General features: G+C 35.7%; 2 protein-coding genes across 6 annotated transcripts in view; both read right to left on the bottom strand.

The window, feature by feature from the left end:
* Positions 1-15207, bottom strand: part of LOC135833172 (serine/threonine-protein kinase ATR-like) — a 110708-nt gene that overhangs the window by 49830 nt on the left and 45671 nt on the right. The gene's annotated exons all lie outside the window — the stretch shown is intronic.
* Positions 10293-15207, bottom strand: part of LOC135833173 (WD repeat-containing protein 55 homolog) — a 40937-nt gene continuing 36022 nt past the window's right edge. For 3 of the 4 annotated variants that reach the window (XM_065346839.1, XM_065346837.1, XM_065346838.1), the window contains 6 exons: positions 13731-14231; positions 13078-13260; positions 11574-11647; positions 11309-11469; positions 10960-11183; positions 10293-10820 (listed from right to left, as the gene is read on the bottom strand). In XM_065346839.1, coding sequence (XP_065202911.1) covers positions 10559-10820; positions 10960-11183; positions 11309-11469; positions 11574-11647; positions 13078-13260; positions 13731-14224 — 1398 coding nt within the window. In that variant the 5' untranslated portion in view covers positions 14225-14231 and the 3' untranslated portion in view covers positions 10293-10558. Of the gene's footprint in view, positions 10821-10959; positions 11184-11308; positions 11470-11573; positions 11648-13077; positions 13261-13730; positions 14232-15207 lie in introns of those variants that run through there. The other variant, XR_010556419.1, reaches the window with a different exon arrangement.

The following is a 15207-nucleotide window of genomic DNA, read 5'->3' as shown; positions in this document are numbered from 1 at the left end:
TAACACCTACTTTCTGCATTTTTTGACAAATATCTTACAATTTTGAGAACATTGATTTTTTTTGGTAATTGCGTTCAATTTTTGGCCAAAAATACGGTTTATTGATGACCAAGTAGACATTTCGTTATAAAAATCTAGGAAGGTAGCTAGGTACATATCATCACTGTTACACTAATGTTTACAAATTAAATTTCATTTTTCAAGTATTTTTTTTAAATAATATACGTGTGACGAAATTTATAGCCATTTCCTACAAAAAAAAAAAGTCGAGCCTTTGCCATCTTTTTTATATTTTTTTGACAGGCATGGCATGATCAACTGATTTATAATCAATAATGATCAAAAAGGTGTGGCTTCTTTGCCATCTTTTCTATTTTTCTTCGACAGGCATGCCATGATCAACTAATTTACAATCAATAATGATCAAAAAGGTGTGGCTTCTTGGCCATCTTGATTTTTTTCTTCTCTTTTCGACAGGCATGGCAACAACTAATTTTTACAATCAATAATGATAAAAAAGATGTGGCTTCTTTACCATCTTTTCTATTTTTCTTCGACAGGCATGCCATGATCAACTAATTCACAATCAATAATGACCAAAAAGGTGTGGCTTCTTGGCCATCTTGATTTTTTTTCTTCTCATTTCGACAGGCATGGCAACAACTAATTTTTACAATCAATAATGATCAAAAAGGTGTGGCTTCTTTACCATCTTTTCTATTTTTCTTCGACAGGCATGCCATGATCAACTAATTTACAATCAATAATGATCAAAAAGCTGTGGCTTTTATACCATCTTTATACTTTTTTTCTATATAAAATATGTGATTTTTGTTCATTTTCAATTTTACTCCTGCAAAAGATATCATGTACATATGAAATAAATTTAGAACAGTTATTTCAAGATAAGCGTGGCTTTCGTCATTTTCATTCAATTTACGAAAAATTTTGTGGCTTTTGCCATCTTGTTATCTTTTTTCTTTTTTTCATTCTCAATTTTACGATTTTTCTATTTCTGAGATGAAAAATTTCAAGTCCTGATCTCTTTTCATCGACACAGTAATTTTTCAATAATCTGACAAGAACCTGAAGAACCAGTTCACCAATGTCGTTCAAAATCATTCGAATGAAAATATTCGTCAAGATGAGAGACATTAATATAACGAAAAATAAGCGACGCGTAAAACAATCAGTACCTGAATAATATATTTTTCCTCGCAATTAACAGCCATACACAAGAACGAATTCCTCATGTTGATCGCAGCTGCTGGAGACGATTACGTTTCCAGAGCACCAGCTAAGTGAAATGAATAAAATCATTCACACACACAAAAAAAAAAAAAAAAAAAAACAAAGTAACTCAAAGAATCAAACACGTTTTAATGATTTACTGATGAAATATACTCAATCATCCGACGATCAACTTCATTTCTGATCGTTGACAATAAGCCACTTGAAAAGCATACGCCCAGTTCAACGTACATTTATTTGGTCAGCCAGATACAAATTGTACTGCTGACTTATTAATACCTATAGATTATAGTTAGAATTGACGATGCAACCCATCTGCACATAACAGTAAGAACAAACTCAAATTCGAGTTCTTGAGCAAGTAATGAGTACATGTGTAGTTTGGAAACTCCAGAACGTCATCGTCTCGGTCACTGGATCAGTAAGTAAGGATTCGAGGAAAGATTGTTTAAACATGATACAGAAAATTGTTTTTACAAAACGTCAACTCAAATTTCAAAACTGAAATACTGCTGTTAACAAGCACATTAAGCAAACTGGTTCGAATCAGAAGACAGGTGTCATCGATTATCTACTGTGAGATCAAAATTTATGTTTTTTCCCGTAAAGTTCGTAACCAAAAAAAAAAAAAAAAGCATTAGTAATAATACCACCTTTTTAATTTTCTTCATTCCCAAAATCAAAAGATTAGATGAAAAACATTTGAATTTATGGGTTTTTCCCACAATGTCAATAACCAAAAAAATTATAATGAAACGTGAGGGTATTATACCATCTTTTCCATTTTTATCGTTTATAAAATCAAAGATGAGACTAAAAAACAAACACATCTGCTCTTACGAGATCATTTATTCATTTTTTTCATTTTTCACAATAGTGACTTAAACCATGCAGGAGAAAATAACTGAGAACTTGCACCAAAAATTGAGATCGAAATATTCAATTCAAGTTTCAAAGTTTCACGAAATAATTAAAAAGGAATAATGTAGCTAGGTTCATTTTTTCGTCATACGAATCAAGTAGCTAGTAAGTAGGAAGGCGGTAATTGAGAATCAGTGATTTTATGATATGTACCTTGAAAACCAGTACCTATGCGCCCAGTCTGTTTGCATATGTGCAGCAGCATTTTTTTCCAAAGGAATGAAAATAATAATAATAATAAGACATTTTTTTTCGTTGTTTCTCCTCTTCATTTATCAACGATTTTGATAGTGAAGCCTTCAACTGGAGAAAATTCAATTTTTTGTTTCAACTCTGTTTTTATTTTTCAGATAGTTTGAAATTATGTATAAAAGAAAAACATCGAAAGGTGGTCGCGACCACAATACCTTTGAACAAGCCATAAACTTGGTTGAGAGTAAACAGGTAATCATTTATATGTACCTACAGCTTTCTGTTAAATTTTTAAAAAGAAATAAAAATTCGTTTTCACACTCGTACATCCACGTGTAGATGATGAAGAAATGGTTGAGAAATTGAGCATTGTTCATATTCTGAATTCTGGTTTTGGTGGTTTCAAGTCCTGTTTTATGCTGTAATTTTCAAGTATTACAAAAAAAGTCGAAATATGGAATATTGATTGCGTTTTCTAATTGCTGAGAAGAAGAAGGGTGAAGGATGAAATTCGCGATCATTGATTCCAATTAATTACGTTACAAAAATTAAATTTCTTGAATCTTTTTTGCGTCTTTTAAGCAGGCATCTTTTTCAAATATTGAGAGAATCTATGGCATTTTTCCTTTTAAACGATTCATTTATGTATCGAATGTCGATGAACTTATGCTATGCTTATGCATGCAACTAAGGACCGAACAGTTATCTCCAGCTAAATACACAAAAACTGTTGAATTCAAGTTTACAGTCTATCTTTTTCAGGTAAGCCTATTAACTGTCCAAAAGCCCCTTCATACCAAATTTTCATTTCAATTTTCATATAATGGATTCGTTTTCGACGCCACACTGGTGATTCATTTGCAAAAAATCTCCATTTTTACCCAGAAAAACACTTCGGACAAATAAATTGTAGGTATTATACAAATAACAATAAAACAGTTCAAAAAATATGAAAATGCACTGCTACGAACAGCGAGGTAAGTCATGTACTTGGGCCTTTCTGAAGAATTTTGAGTACAAAATTTTACTCATAATTATACGTATAAATATCCAATTTCAATTATTCAAAACAACAGGTCAATTGAATGCAATCGTTGTCTTGACATCATGGCTGGGATACCAGAAGAAAATGAAAACGCCGAATGAATTTGCGTGACGAGGTAGAGAATAGAGATGAAGTCAAATATCAGAAAATCAAGGAAAGAGAAACAAAAAAATTAGAAATCAAAAAATAAATCTGAAATCAACTTGAAAAGTAGTTAATTAATCGCCTGTTTTTACAATTTCGTATCCGTTAAGGCATTGTGTGCCGAAACGTAGTGTAATGTATTCAATTTTTCGTAAAAATATGTGTTTTACTGCAAAAATTGAAATACTTGATTTTTTAAAAATAATTTTTTCAAACTTTTTCGTGGTAAATTAATTACAATTCAATTTAATTTTTCAATAATAAATTTCATCAATTCAGTGTTAACTTGAGTAGGTAGTAACACGTAGTGTGATAAGCATCAAGTAGAGATCTAAGTGGTGAATACTTTACGAGTATCATACCCTCTGATGTGCTCCATCATCATTGTGTTCAGACCTAGATTAAGCCACCCAAAAAAGAAGGCCTACCAGTAATTTTTTGAATTTTTCAAGTTTTGAGGTGCCAAAGGGAACACAGAGGGGCGGAAACCAAAAAATGTACCACTGCAGTTATTTGTATACTCTATGTATGTAGATGTACCAAACCCCAGAACAATGTTGTTAGTGAAGTTGTCATAACAGTTCAACATCTTTAAATATTCTTTTCTTTAAATTAATGTGCAGGTACAGATGAAGTGAAGATACATTAGAGAAACCTTACCTGAGGATAATCCCCACATCAATTCTTATATTGGTAGAGGTGACATTTACAAATGCAAGATCACCCTTCCCGAAATTATCGAACCTTTGTTAAAACCTTAACATTTTTTAATGATCATAACTGCGACTGAAGCTGTGTATATTCAGGGTCAGGAGATCAAAAAGAAGAGAATTTGGTCCAAATTGACCAAAAATACGAATCATGCAAGTATGTGAGCACTAACAGCGAGCAGTTGAATATAGTAAGTAATCATTTAATGTTCCTCACTGGGTGTATGGAGATGCACGTTAATACATTGAAACTTAGTGTGCTAGACAACAAAATCTGACTTGAAACTTATCAGTACTTATTTTATTGGCCCATGGAAAAATTTAGAAACACTTGAAAATTTTATGCAGTCCAAGCTTTCTTGTGACATCACAACCTTCTCAAAATTCAAATTACTTCGACTCAATTACAAAATTTTCCATCAAAATTTATCCTCAAACTCTAGTTACTGATTTCAATTCATAGGCTTTCAATATATTCATAGATTAAAGATTGAATATTGGGAAGGCATGTTGTCGCCGGGGTACTTTATTGGTAAACCAAGTGATAATGCAGTATATGTTAATTTTCTATAATTTAAACTTCGATTATTTTGTTCAATCGTCTGTATATACATATTTATAGTATAGATGTGCCAATCGAATGCTTATTTTTACAATTTTTTCACTTATACACCCTATGGGGTAAAAATAGTGATATTTTACTATTCGCAGATAAAGTAGTGCGCCAGGTTGTATAATAACCAAATTGTTTTCTACCTGAAGTCAACTTTCCTTGTCTTGATCTTTCTATCATTATTGTGTTATATTTGTGCATACCTACTAATAAAGTAATTTACGTTCATGTTCTATTATTTCTTGTTGCATTGCATTTCCATAGGCTATGTAATATTTTTCAGTGTTCTTGGTTTTACAGGTTGTTAAAATGAATCGTAATAATTTGAAAATCAAAAGACCCCGAACGAAGAACGTTAAAGTACATTTGCTACTTTACTCAATTTTCAAAATAATTTCTCTGCTTTCTAATGTGGTAAGGTGTATGTTTATATGCATTCCTTTGTTTTTTCAGAAATCTGATCGTGTTACGGAACTAGAAGAAGTGGCCGCATCTCTACACGCATCCGAACAAGCATCTTTCAGATATATTGTATCAGAACTAGAGAAGGTAGAAGCCAAACACAAAAATCAAGTAATACCATCTTTATTTCAGTATTTCTTTTCTCATTTTCTTTTTTTTTTTTGTTAAAATCTTTAAAAATATACTACATAGAAGTCAACTCTTTTGCAAGTTGACAGTGTATTTACGGCGGGCTGGTTATGTTATTTCATTAGCGTAATTTCAGCCAATAGGCGAAGCTACCTTCTTGAAAAATTGCCAGCCAATAGCTACGGAAGTGATTTTGTTTTTTTTTTTTTGTGATAGCCAAAAGCTAATCGATTGGCTGGAAACCCTTGCTCTAAAACTTGCAAATGAACCCCAGCTGGGCCAGACACCATATCGACAGACTTATTATTCAGCACTGGTCGAGCATGAAATCGCCATTACAGACCTCCCCCTTCCCATTCCCCTCCACGCCGCGATTCTTGAGTTGATTTTTTTTCTTTCATTTTTTGAAAATTCCAAAAATCAGATTGAAATTGAAACACCCTGGCTGAGTCATTGAGATTCTAGTAGGTAATAAAAAGAAAAAAGGTACATACGAAAAGTACGCCTGTCCATTACAACAGACGAATTTTATCAAATCTATCTTCACATGCTTATGTCAAAATGCTTTCATTTCTCAGTAGAGCAACCTTTTTCCATGATAGGTATACATAAAAAAAATGAATAAATTAAAAAAGAGCACCAATCAAAAAAATCAATCGTAGGTTTCTGGGATTAATCATTCAACGTTCGCTCAAATGGGTTTAAAATCTCTAGCATTTTTATTTATTCATCGATAAATAATAACTGAATAGATTCTAGCTTTTTATCGAAAATTCCGAAACCACGAGCTTTTTTTTTGGAAAATTAAAGAGATGTTTTAGCTGAAACTTTGATATGCATTTTTAATCCTGTTATTTGTTTACTGTTACGTTTTTGTATTTCTTTCAATTTTTTTTGTACGTTCTGTTTTTAAATAAAGTGTGGTGTTTCATAGTCATTCTAAATTTGATGTTTGCAAAGCTAAAATTCAAAGAGGAGCGATGGTTTCTCCACATGCTGCCAAAACAAAATTATAAGGAAGGTCTCATCAAGAATTCTCACCAACGAACTCCACTCTAGAATCGGATTGTAACATTACAACCCGAATCATTGCATTTGTGAACAAAGTTTGTATGAATTTGAAGTGAAAATGCTTCACAACTACAGCAGCCTCCCACTATAAGGTTGATTTCTGTATAAACTTGGCCCCTAGCCCATTTTTCCACATTATCACGCGTATTCCAGCGTACCTACAAAGTGTCAGTGGTGGTCGCGGTTTCCCAGCCACATTACATAAATAAACCCAACAAACGCAACTCGTCAAAAATAGATAAACCTTGGCTGGTGAAATTCGCCGTTTTGCGAGTAGCTTAGCAAACTCTAGAGAGCTATCGAATGCTGGAAGTATTTTTACCGACTCGATGGTAACCACCTCGACGCATCGGTCAGGCACCTGCGATAATTCCTCCCGCGAGACGTCTACACACACATATAGCCTAGCCGCCCCGTATACTTTCGCAAAATTACACCGATGGGAGAAAAGGTTAGTTTGTTTTTTTCCCGGCTAGTTAGACACATACTACACACGGGCCCGAAACGTATAGACTGGGAATTAAAACACCTCTCTTATAACGCCTGTTGATCGCGGTTGCGCTCTTGAACAGCATCGGATGCGGAAAAAGCTCGGCGAGCAGTAATTAAAATGAGAGTCGGCAAAAAAAGAGTGCCTACTCGATGTTAATAAGACTTGGAAGAAAAAACGAAAGTAAGTAAAGTAAAAGTATATGTAGAAAAGACATTAAACCTAATACGAAAAGTTGCAGAGAGGGGTAAAAACTTTGTTCATTTTTCAAGTACCTAATATAAATATTGTACGAATGTCTAACGACGACCACAGCCTAACCATAAAGCAAGCTTCTTTTATGCGTTTAGTTCGCGTCAGGGATTTTGTTGCAACAAAATGTCGTAAAATGCTGACCGTCGTTTCTACTTCACCAAGAGGTTTTTCCTCATTTGTTGTTCGGAAGGTTTTTTTTCGACTATGTCGACGTGTAATTTACACTCAAGATTATTCTGGCTCGCATTTCACGACTTTCATGTTACCTTTCTGTTCATTTTGGTTCATTAGATTTCTAAATCAGTAATTTGAAACAGAAATCAATTACAATGTCATTAACACAGCAAAGACTCAAACTGCCTTATGTCTCCAATGTACACACATAGGAGATTAATGAAATATATCAAATCTTAAATTGATGTTATCAAGGTGTATTGTGCAATGATGCCAGGTAATCAACTTGAATGCTTAGTTTCTTCAACTGTGAAAATCAGGATCCCAATTTTTTAACCTCTCGGTATACTTCGTATTTATCTACTACTGGAAGTAATTCGAAAGTTGATTCTTCCAAATTGAATTCCCTTTTCATACATAGGTATGTATCTAGTGCTGGAATTTGCAAAGCATGGTTCAACTTGCAAAGATCTTTGTAGGACTAGTTCACATAGACACGGTAGTTTATTCTCGTACATTTTATTAGCCTGCTATATCTTGCAAACGCAAATAAAAAATAATGCAGTATTTCTAAAAAAATCAGTTTCAATTCCATATTTATGCACTATGAAAATAATACAGCGGCTAAAAAATCCGTATTCCGATTTTCACATTTCGAGAAGTTTCAGTATTTTGTAAAAAAAAAAAATCAAAAAATGAGCCTCCTAGAAAAAACCTAATGACATTAAGTACTAAGTCGATTGGAAATTTAATTCTCTACAATTTTGGTCAGGTGTAATTTTTTTGAAGGATGCTTCATTTCGCCTCCAGGTCGACTTTCATGAAACTCAGTTTGCAAATTTTACAAAAGTTCACTTCAATAAAATCGATCTGGAGGCGATATGAAGCATCCTACAAAACAATGACACTTGACCAACATTGTAGAGGATGAAATTTCCAATCGTCATAATGTCATTAGTTTTTTTTCTAAAATGCGTACTTTTAGATTTTCTTTTACAAAAAAATTAAACTTTTTGAAATGTGAAAATCGGGATGCTGACTTTTCAGCCACTCAAATTTACAAAACTTGAGAAACTCCATTTTTCGAAATTTTTTCTGTTTTTGAAAAAATGGTTTTCAACGAAAAATTGAAAATGACGATTAAATCTGCCGAGATACCAGCGACGCGACCCGATACAAAGTTGGGGCTGAACCAGGTTTTGGTTCCAGTCTAACCCCAAGTGCAGCATGCGACCTAAATTCGGGGTATCAGGCAGCTTGCCTAATAAAATATAATGTTTCCTGAAGCGGCGATATTGGCAGCAACGGAGGTAAAGTATATGCTTGTTATAATTGTTTTCACGAAAGACTTACATCTGCCTTTTGGAAGCAATACGTCTGAACAACTCTCTGGTTTTCTTTCTAAAGTACGAACTCATGATTATGGATTCAGCTACGAGCTCAACAGGTAAAAAAATCACTCAAATTGCATCACATTTTCGCGGAGTATTCAAAAAACAAACGTAAAGAATCCTCTGTTTACAAAAGGATTGAACTTGAGAGCTTTGAGAGCTTTTCACACATGGCCCAGTTGGTGATGTTCCCCACGTACCTAACACGTTACCTTTAAAAATCATCGTATACTCTTCAGTTCAATTATAAATTTAAAATCAGTTATATTCGGGTGAATTTTAATCCGTTCAAGTTTCAATGTTTCAAGTGTTTTCGGATTTCACCTTATGTTCTATTTGAATAACAGTACTCATCTGTGTGGACCATATTCCAGATTTGCCTATAGGATTAGAAATGTTATTGCTAGGTATGCTGGAAGTGCACATGATTCGTTTGTGCAAAAATATTCCAGCATCAAGGGACCAATCGCAAGATGAATACCAGCATGGGAATGAGAACCAATGGCTACTTGCTGACTCTGTTCACCAGCATCAACAGCTCCTAATTCGAGTGGTGGAATTAGCTGTCTGACTTAAAACAGGTTGGATATTGGCCGGTGGATTTATGATGGAAGCACTAGTCAATTCAATTCAGTATGGAGGCATTACGTTGCCAACTCATTGCATTGAAACAGCACCTCGTTATGATTTTTGCATTGAAACAGCACCTCGTTATGATTAAGTACTCACTTTTATATTGACCTAGTAAATTGTATTTTGCTTTACCAAATTTTGGTCAAGTATATGCGGCAATTTCATTGACAAGTACGAATTATCGCGACGCATGCATAATTATTTCATACAGAGATAGGAAGACAGACGCAGCGACAAGACGAGGTCACGTGAACGGTGGTGCACACTGCAAAGGCTACAAAAGCAAGTACGCTGCTTATTTACGATGCCAGTGGAAGGATCAAGGTATATAAGCCTATTAGCATGTAAGTTGGAATTAATTTGTTTTATCCCAAGATGAAACTTTAGTCGTAAGAATTAGAATTAAGGAAATTCAAGCTAAAATCAAGATGTAATCGGGTTATTGTTATTTTACCACCTCGCAAAACGCAGTGATTAGGCAATCTCTATCAACTATGCAATGCACAAGCGAATAATGTGCAGGCGCTACGCTGCGCAGCCGATTCGTCGTATTTTACGATTTATTGTTAGGTAGTCGATTTTCGAAGGCGAATACCTATTGAGTAGGTAATCAAGTAGCCCATTTACCGCAGTATGAGAAACACCCAGGTCTGGTCACGTCATTTGTCATTCTCATTTCATACCGTAGGCCTAATCAGTAATCCCAAATTCCCAGTCCCAACTCGCCAGTGGCATGAATTTCCAAATTCATTCGCGTAACTGGAATAACTACTCGTATGATGAGACAGAAAAGAGACAAGCGAGAAACGCATAGGCGGCGATAGGTTCGATTTTTATTTGTAGATACAAACACGTATTATGACAAGTTGGTACATATACGAGTAGGTAAACGCAAATCGCTATACGCTGACAACATCCTACTCATTTGTACGTAGTACATACATATGTACAAAATTGAAAGTACATCGTAATTGGGTAGATAGATAGATACTACGTAAGACAACACAACGCACCAACGAAAAGGTTTGGGTCATGGGTTTGGGCTTCGCAAATTGGCGAATTGATAAATTGACGAATTCACGATAAACCCGAATAAAAGTCGGTACTGTTTTGACCATACGACGACGGAAGATTATGTTCTCGAGCCTTGTTATTATTGGAAGCCATCTTGTCGGTAATATGGATGTCTTCGAAATATTCCACGTTCCAGAAGCGTACTTTGTTATCGATGGATGCGGATGCCAGCAAAGTACCGTCCGCGTTTATATCGATACATTCGACTGTGCCACCATGCTGACCAACGATACCGACGTGCCTCATCGGGAATAAATTTGTTGCTCTGAAATTATCACTCATTGTTAACTTTCCGCCGAATTCCGCAATAAATTTAAACATTCGATCAGCCGATTGATGTTTCAGCTTTTTTAAAAAGTGTGTGATAAGGCGAGTAGTTGAAAAATGGAAACGGTAATTCTCACCTTAATAAACCATCGTCCATGCCAGTAACGACGATATTCTCGGTAACTGGTATCATGCAGTTGATGGCGTGCTTTTTGTCATCCACACCCGGAAATTCGTCGTTCCACGATGAAAACTCGCCCCAACTGTACATCAGCAGAGCACCCGTCGTCGTACCCACTGCCAATTTAGTGTTGGAGCAAAATAAATCGCTGCAAGTCAATTCGGCATCGTATGGCTGAGACTGGGACAAAAAAAATTGTGAACTATCGCTAACGGAAGTAGTAGGTATGTACGAGTATGTACAAGTAAGCGTAAGATTGCCTGATTGAACCTAGACCTACATCTAGACTACTACTCAGTACTCACTTTGTTGGCGAGTTTTCTACTGTTCATATTGATGACGCTGACCACTCCATCTCCGGCTGTACACACCAGAGTGCTAGCTTCGTCCAAGCATTTCAACGAACTCACGTAGTCGGCTCCAACTTTCAACGAAAATACCTGCTCTCTTCTGCGTTTATCCCACACTGTGCAGCATGCGCAAAATGCAAAATGTATACTACTAGTACTTGTACATACAATGTACCTATGTACATACATTACAGCTACGAGTACATACGCGAATACTCACATTTCACATGTCCTTCGTCATCGCCAGTAGAAAATAAATTATCGTTTATCACCAGTAAGGAATAAATCGGATGACTGAAATTCCAAAGTAGCGTTAGATTAAACGAAAAATAAAATTGCGGCGTGGCGCGGCGTACAAAGTTTACTACGTAGTCGTACATACATAGTAGGGTGAGTCAGGTTTATATAGAAAAAATTTCTCATCACTTTTTCGAAGTCTTAACCCTTAAAAATGTTCATTCATGTCTAAAAAAACGTCATACGAGTACTATAAAATTTCATCTCAAAAATACACTGGTGACGACGCAAGAGAAACTTGAAATTTGTTCAATTTCAAATAAAGCCCATCTACTGACTACAGAAGAATATAATAATATGTACTCGTATTTCAAAAAAAATTATAGAACTTCACGCTCGTCGTTGCAAGTCTCCAAAAAAGTGATCAGCAAAGCAAAGTAAGGCGATTGGATCATTTGTGGATAATTTAGACAACTTGTTCGACGTTGCTCACAAGAACGCTTCAACACAGGCTTATGAAGAAGATCGAAAGTTTTTGTTAGCTCAACGTGAGAAAGGCAGGCGTGGTGGAATGACTTCAGTTGATATGAAATTAGCTTTGGAGGAGGAGAAAAAAGAGAAAAGGTTGGTTTCACGTCAGAAAAAAAAATCTGTACGAAGAGAAAAAAGCCAATTACGAAAAAAGAGTAAATAAAACGAAATTTATGCTTTTATCAGATCTGCAAGTTTCTTTGGGAAAATGTGATGATACGAGTACTAACAATGGCAAATCTTCTGCATCAAGATGCAATAATAGTGTCATAGCGTTAGATCGTACAAATACTACCAATCGAAATGCGACGTTTATTGTATCTGTTGTTGCCCAGGCATTAGGTCATTCTTTAAACGATATATCGTGTAGTGCTTCGCATATTCAAGACTCAAGTGCATTCTCACCTGCTGGAAACCAAATTAGGCAAAGAACTTGGAAATACCGTCTGTCGACATCACATTTTAGAATTGATTCCAAGCAAGGTGTTTAATATGCTGTTCGGACCATCGAGTGGACCAGAAATCCAAATATTCAAACGGTTTCAAAAGCATTAAAATGAACATTTTAAGCGGGTAAGACTTCAACATTTTGAAAAAAAAAAATGCAACCTGACTCACCGGGTACATAGGTAGGTATCTATCTACTCGTACGTAGGTATAGTACATAAATGTACTTGAGAACTCAACTTTTTCTCCGCAAAATTTCGAAACGCCTTACACTCTCGCAAGAAATGTTGCAGTATAAACTACGATATGCCATCCTACACTCAGATATCGTATTACCAGGTAATAGTACATAGGTATTTTAGGCGCAGAAAAAGTTAAGCCAATGAAGCGCCATGCCATTTGTTACAATCAGTCTATAGCCCATAACGATAGCGATAACTACGGCGAAGCAACCTACACCTAGACATCAGTACTAGAGGGCTAGGCAGTAAGTCGCCGTAGGCACTCACCTATGAGCGTCATCAAAAACGTTCTTGAATTTGCCAGAATTCGCGTCAGCCACTATAATACATTTATCGTCGGAAATGGAGTATATAGATTCTCCTTGGTCGTCGAACTCGATGCGTCTGCAACTGCCCATATGAGCCGAGTACTTTAAAGCGACTTGAGTGTTTTCTACATCGTAACTGTACCTATAATCCCATCCAATACATACACATATGTACAATAGATTAAGGTATAACTCGTAGAACTGGCACCTTACGTAAGTGCAGCGTTGCGAAAACGGAAAACAAAACCAAACGATATTTTTTTGGATTTTTTTGAAACATAACGTTGAACGAAAACTTTAAAATGGTACCGTGAAATTTTTTCGTTATCTCGTTTTTTTTCCTTCTAAGGCCAGAAATAGTTATCTAAAATGCAGGAAAAATGGATTTTGAACTCTGAGAACACCATCAGTCAAATTTGAAAGAAAATAAAAAAAATAATGAATAAGGAAAGATAATGTTATTACTTAAACAAAACGAAAACGTTATTTTTAGTAACCAAACAACAAACTGTAACTTGACACAACTCAATTATTCCCAAAACCAAAACAACAACGCTGCATAAGTGCAAAGATAAGTAGGAATTGTACATATTTTTTTGATTTGCTACTTACAAATAGATGTCACCTTCGGCAGTTGCGACGGCGATTATATCGTGCGTTGGCGAAAACGATATGTCTGTTACTGCATCGTCATTCAGAATATCGGGTGGTTGTAATTTTTTCGAATTGGCGCCATTTCTCAGCATCAACAAAATATCATCCGATGAGCTTTCCGCGTTTGATCGCGTTTCTCGCCCAATTCGAAGCGATTTAACGCTGTCTGTTTCGGATTCGGCATTAGCGTCGCCATCGGCATCCGCATCATTGTCGTTGTCATTGTTCGGCGAGTAATCAGAATCGGAATCGGATTCTGAATCCGCATCCGAATCAGAGAAATCATCGTTGCTCGTTTCTGCTTCGGCTTCCGGTTCTGGTTCCAGAGCATTATTACCGACCACCGGTTCGATCACCGCTACTCCGTCGTCGTCGTCCAACAGTTCGTTTTGAACGTCATCCACCTCATCGTCTTCATCTTCTCTTCTGAAGGATGTCTTTTCCATGCCCATTATCAATCTAGCAACAACACCACTGTTTTATTAAATTTGGTTAAAGGCGCAAATAAACTCGCATGACGCATACCCGCCGCACATACGCAGCTGTCAGGTGTGTATCTTAAGTACAATCTATTATACATTTTTTTTGACCAATTAGTTTAACACCCACCCTAGCAAAAAAAATTTCAGAAGTCCTGGATAACTGTTTAAGAAAAATACTAAATTTTCAACAACCTTCAGAACAAGCAGGCTGACCATTTATTCACCATAAATTTACTAAAGCCTAGTACACATGATCCAATATATTTGACAAACTCGATTTGTCAAATCAAATTGAATTTATCAAACATATTTAGTTGTGTGGACGCTCTGATGATGTCTTTCTCAAATTTTTAACGTTTTGTTGATCGGAGACATCATAGACACCAACTCTGAAGATAATTCTGAGAATATAAATAATTTCTATTTTCAGAATTGGTGTCACCAATCAACAAAACGTTGAAAATTTGAAAAAAAAATGAGATCATCAGAGCGTTTACATGATCTAATATATATGACTTTCCATGTAACCAAATATATGTGATAAATTTCATCCAATTTGACAAACCTGGTTTGTCAAATATATTGGATACGTGTGTGCCAGGCTTAATAGAAAAGACCCAAGAATATCAAACAGACCTCCATCTTACTTTCATTGATTGAAAAAAGCTTTTGATTCTATAAAAATCATGAAGGGACCTTTTAAATTGGAAAACAAAAGCAGAATTTTCAACAGCTGCATTATTCCAACAATTACTTATAGAGCTCAAACCTGGACCCTGCAAAGGCGGAGGTCAGCAGCTCGGCCAGGGGCACCTCGCGACTTGGCCCACTTGGATAACATAATGCGAGGGAACGCGGAACTCGGCAATAACAACAGAGGTGAAATCTTCTACCGGGGCAGAGTGGGAAACCACTCTGTCGTGGTTGACAAATGCTTTGGAAAATAAACTTAG

Source organism: Planococcus citri, chromosome 1 (genome assembly GCF_950023065.1).
Source record: "Planococcus citri chromosome 1, ihPlaCitr1.1, whole genome shotgun sequence".
NCBI lineage: Eukaryota > Metazoa > Arthropoda > Insecta > Hemiptera > Pseudococcidae > Planococcus > Planococcus citri.
Note: the sequence above shows the minus strand (reverse complement) of the source record. Positions and strands in the feature narration are given on the sequence as shown.